The 4839-nt window shown below is 31.9% G+C and overlaps 1 protein-coding gene across 1 annotated transcript; it reads right to left on the bottom strand.

The window, feature by feature from the left end:
* LOTGIDRAFT_229851 (hypothetical protein) lies at positions 1–2836 on the bottom strand (the record flags this gene model as incomplete). The annotated part of the gene is made up of 5 exons (XM_009068409.1): positions 1–32; positions 188–583; positions 797–917; positions 1125–1454; positions 2375–2836. 5 exons carry the CDS (start codon positions 2834–2836, stop codon positions 1–3), a joined length of 1341 nt encoding a protein of 446 aa, XP_009066657.1.
* Positions 2837–4839: the final 2003 nt, after the last annotated feature.

Here is a 4839-nt window from a genome sequence, read left to right as displayed (position 1 = left end):
TCAAGAAAGAATAGTTACATTGTGAGTGACAGCTGTAAATGAGTCAAGAATGACCTCACTGTTTAATATCGAAAAATCACATAAAAAAAAAACGTAATAATAACATATCTGAAGTAGCATTTAGGAAGGAATGTCAATCTGGCACTCTGCAGAAATCTAGATCTAGCACTAATAATTTTATACTTACTTTCAAGTTTAGAATATTCATACATGGGATTCATTCCTTCACCATACTGCCTGCCTGAAGCTGTATTTGTATATTTGCTTCCATTATGTCTATCAGTTTTATACACACTAAAACCATTTTCTTTACTTCCTCTTCCACGAAAGTCTTTTCCAATATCAAATTGATATAAGGGTAAACTTGATAAAAGTCCCAGCGAATTGTCATGGCTATCAAATTTGTCTTTTCTAATAACAGAATCATCTTTTGATGACACTCTCACCGGTCTATCTGTAGTTTTAGAATAATTATCAGTATTTTCAGCAAGGTAACGTCTATTATCCATTTTAGATTTTAAACTTGATTCAAATTCTGTATAAAGTCCACTATCTCTATCATGATTGTTATCAGGGGCTTTTTCTTATAAAATATAAAGAAATAATGAAAGGAAAATGAATAAGATGGAATAAAAAAATGTACCTCAGCAGTAATAGTAACTTAATCTAATTATTAATTTATGTAAAATAACAGCTTCACATTCAAAACACCTACATCTTTGCATCTAATACATACTGGTATATATTGATAAAATTTTGAGATTTATAGTATCAGGATATGAATAATTATTATTACCTGGGTAATATTCATCAGCTTTTATCAGACCCATCACCGGTATCAAAGATGCATGATTCTGTTTAGCATAAAACAACCGATGTTCACTGTATTTTCCTGTACCTGATCCAACTGGATGGTCCTGTAATGAAGAATGTATAATAGGTCAACTATTGACAATAGCATGAATAAATGATAGGTCTAAAAAATATTGTATGTAAAATGAAAAGAACAAGGTATGGACACTTCTCGAAAAATAGAAACAATATGTTTATGTGCACCCTCCATGTATGAGAAATAAACATATTTCAGGCTTATTTTATACCTTTGTTTCAAGTAAATAACTTACAAATTCAACTCCAACTGTTGTATCCTTTAACTTAGAATCAGGTAATGTTCCAATCCATTTTACAGTTCCATCTTCTGGTTCACCATTGTCCTTCACCCAAACTATTCTATCACCTATTACTAAATTACAACCTAACATTTTTCTCTCATTTTGAGCTGATGGTCTATTATTAAATTGAAAGCCTTCAGCTTTAGATAGTTCACTTCGACCAAAACTTTCCCTTCTTCTTCGCATTTTATTTACAGTGCAAAAAACTCCTGTATCTTGCGCGCATTTGAAGTACTGACGACCATGTGCAAATCCATTGGAGGTTCCCCTTCCATGATCATCCTGAAAAAGAAATTATCAACAGGGCATAGTCAATCCATTATTCTGTATCAAATTATAATGTTTTGGAAAACATAAAAAGAATCAATATTAAATTTTTAGTGGACTGGCATAAGTTACAGACAAAATCATCAAAGCTTACTAAAATATCTATATATTCGCAGTTATAGTTTTATATTCTATTTTATAAACTTCTGGTGTATTTGAAAAAATATAAGACCTTTAACTAAACTCATTTATAAATGGCTCAGATATAAGTTACTGACAACATATGGAACCATAGAATGACGTATGGTTGTACAGTTATAGTCACTAGCTAAGTAGGGGCACTACTGTTATGATATATACAGGTAAATCCCTTATAGGGCTGGGTGATATTGGTTCGAGAATTGTGTAGATGATCTTATCTGGACAAAAATATGACGATATCATGATAACTACCATATACATGATTTGGCAATATTTTGGATCTTTTAATAATCAGGCAATATTACTAACAATATAAATTCCTATAGGCTACCAGTATTTATCGTGATACTGATATATCGCCCAGCCCTACAATCCCTGTTTAACAATTTCAACAACAACAAAAATCAGAAGCTTAAGGTTAATTTTTCATAAATATTCTAAAATCTATGAATAAATTACAAGAAAAGGCCATTTCAGCCAGGGTTACACGTAAGCCTGTTGAGAGTAAAATAGTAAATATAAAACATTTTTATATATAGGGCCTATAAGCTTATAGGCCAATATTAATTCTTCCCATTTGATAGAAACTTTTTTTTCTCTGTAGATTAATGTTAACATTATTCAATTATTTGACTGATGAAATAAATAGCACTCCTTTAATTGTAGGCTACTGGTAGTCTAATCAATATAGTATGTCAATAGTTGACAGAGTTATTTAAAAATAAAATAATTACAATCAATTCCACACCAAAGTGGATTCCTCTCATATCTTTGAAATTCCCTCTGTATCTGACAATACCAGGTAATTCAGAACCATCAATCTTCATTTTAACATACACTGAATCACCAACTTTTATAGTCTTTCCCTCAGCAAGCCAATTTCTATCATTGTAAACTCTCAGTCTATCCCCACAGTTGGCAATTGGATAAAGTAACTCCACTGTTTCTGTGGGTATTTCCTCAGCTTCACCAGGTATTATTTCAATTTCTACAGGTTCAGTATCTAAAGTTATTAGCACAATATGAAACGTATGTCCTTTTGTTTTGTCATCTACACATCGCAGTAAACTACCAGGTAAAACTTCGATTTTCTTAGAGGATCTTCCTATTGTTAGCGAATAGGCTGATGATTTATCTTTCTTTTTACCATACTTCTTCAGTAACAAAATAAAAGTTTTATTGATAGGGCTGGTCATCTTATATCTTTTCACCACATAGGTTGAAGGATGTAGTATCAGTTATATCATTTTGGAATTTACTTCTAGTTTCGAGTGTCTAAAATAGTAAAAAAAAAATACCCAACAGGAAGTCATATAGTTAAGGGAAGCAACCCACCAGTCAACCTACAGACAACAATCAATTTCTGGCCTGTTTGTCTGTAAGCACCCTTTGGTGCTAATTTGTAACTTGTGGGAAACATTAAATTTCAAGTGTTACTCCTCACTAAAGACCTCTCAGTGGCACCTCCTCAACAATAGTGCTGTTTATTTGAAAACTTGAGCTAACAAAGGATTTTTTTCACAATATGTAGGCCTATGGGTGAGAGCCTGATTTATTCAAGTGGTAGGCTATGTTTCTTGGCTTGAGAAATATATAATTAGTTTTAATATATGACGAAAGTTCTGTTGAATATAACAAAACATTTGAATAAAAGATATTTAACATTTATTTTCATATTGAGAACATGCACTAGCCTACAATTCTGTCATCATACAATATAATACATCTTTCCTATAATTTTCCTTTCAGGTTGACCTGAAAAAAGATTAAAAAAAAGTAAATTTAAATTTCAAAGAAATGTCAAAGTCTGTATGAAAGATAGTGGACCAAAGCCATATACGCCCACCACGGCATGCGGATGGTTAATATTTAAGATTTTGGGGCAAGGGCAATAACTCTGCTTCTAACGGTCGAAAATAGCTCAAATTTGAACTTGATCTTCGTTTCATGAATATGTATACACATACCGAATTTCATTTGATTCCATCAAAAAACTAGTTTTTAGAGTGTTTCAAGCAATTGATGTTGATAGAAGCACTTACTGTATAGAGGTTAAAGGGCGATAACTCCTTAAAACTGACGTAAGTGGTCTAAATCTTGAAAAAGCCTTAAATTTAATCAGAAGTAAACTAAAATTTCTCAAACCTTTCGATTTAGGTCCAATAACATCCATTTTAAATTTCATCAAAATCGGTTGAAAACTAATAGCATATTCAAGATTTTGGGGCAAGGGCAATAACTCTGCTTCTAACAGTCGAAAATAGCTCAAATTCGAACTTGGTCTTCGTTTTATGAATATGTATACATACCAAATTTCATTTGATTCCATCAAAAAATCTACTTTTTAGAGCGTTTATAAGAAAATGTTGACTGACGGACCGACAGACGGACAGGGGTGCCGGCAATATACGTCCACATAGAGAGATGTGGGCGTATAAAAAGGTAAAATGATGATATATTTAAAGGATTCAACATCATTACTATGAATTACATGAGTACATGTTATTGTAACAAAATATGAGGTGCTATTATATATAGCTGGATATTAATAAAAGATAGCTTGTCTGACAGTGTAACATACACCAACTGGCAGCTTTGTTTATATTAGAACACTTGGCACAACAGAAGCATTCATATCCAAAAAATAATCAACCTTTGCTCATATATTTCTTTTAGAACTATTCTCTATATGGCTCTTCATCAGGTGATGGGCCTAATTAATGATTTCACCAAGCTTCCTCCTAATCTGTCATCACTTGTATACAGGCTAAAAACCATTAAATTTTATCTTATATATTGCATCTAGAATTGTTATACACATCTGTATTTTTTTATGTATAGGGTTAATCCATGGATGATCATTTACAATTTTATTAAGTTTTGTCAAAATCAGTCAAAATAGTCTTTGAATTGGCCTCTTCCATTGGTTAATTATATAAACAATATTACTAAGTTTCATTCTAATCCATCAATAATTGTGCAGTGTTTCGAGGAACAAGGGCAATAACTGACATAAAATGCGTTATACAGCATTTCAGGATGACTTTACCAGTTTATTGCATGAGAATTTAAGGCATATGCCTTTTTGCCATTTTAGTCTGACTATTGAATTATTATTCACCTCATGGTTTAATACATTCCACATTTTGTATCATTTACCGTTGATTCCGTAAAAATTCCAAGGTATGGAGCAGAGGTA

This window comes from Lottia gigantea (assembly GCF_000327385.1).
Source record: "Lottia gigantea unplaced genomic scaffold LOTGIsca_9, whole genome shotgun sequence".
Taxonomy (NCBI): Eukaryota; Metazoa; Mollusca; class Gastropoda; family Lottiidae; genus Lottia; species Lottia gigantea.
Note: the sequence above shows the minus strand (reverse complement) of the source record. Positions and strands in the feature narration are given on the sequence as shown.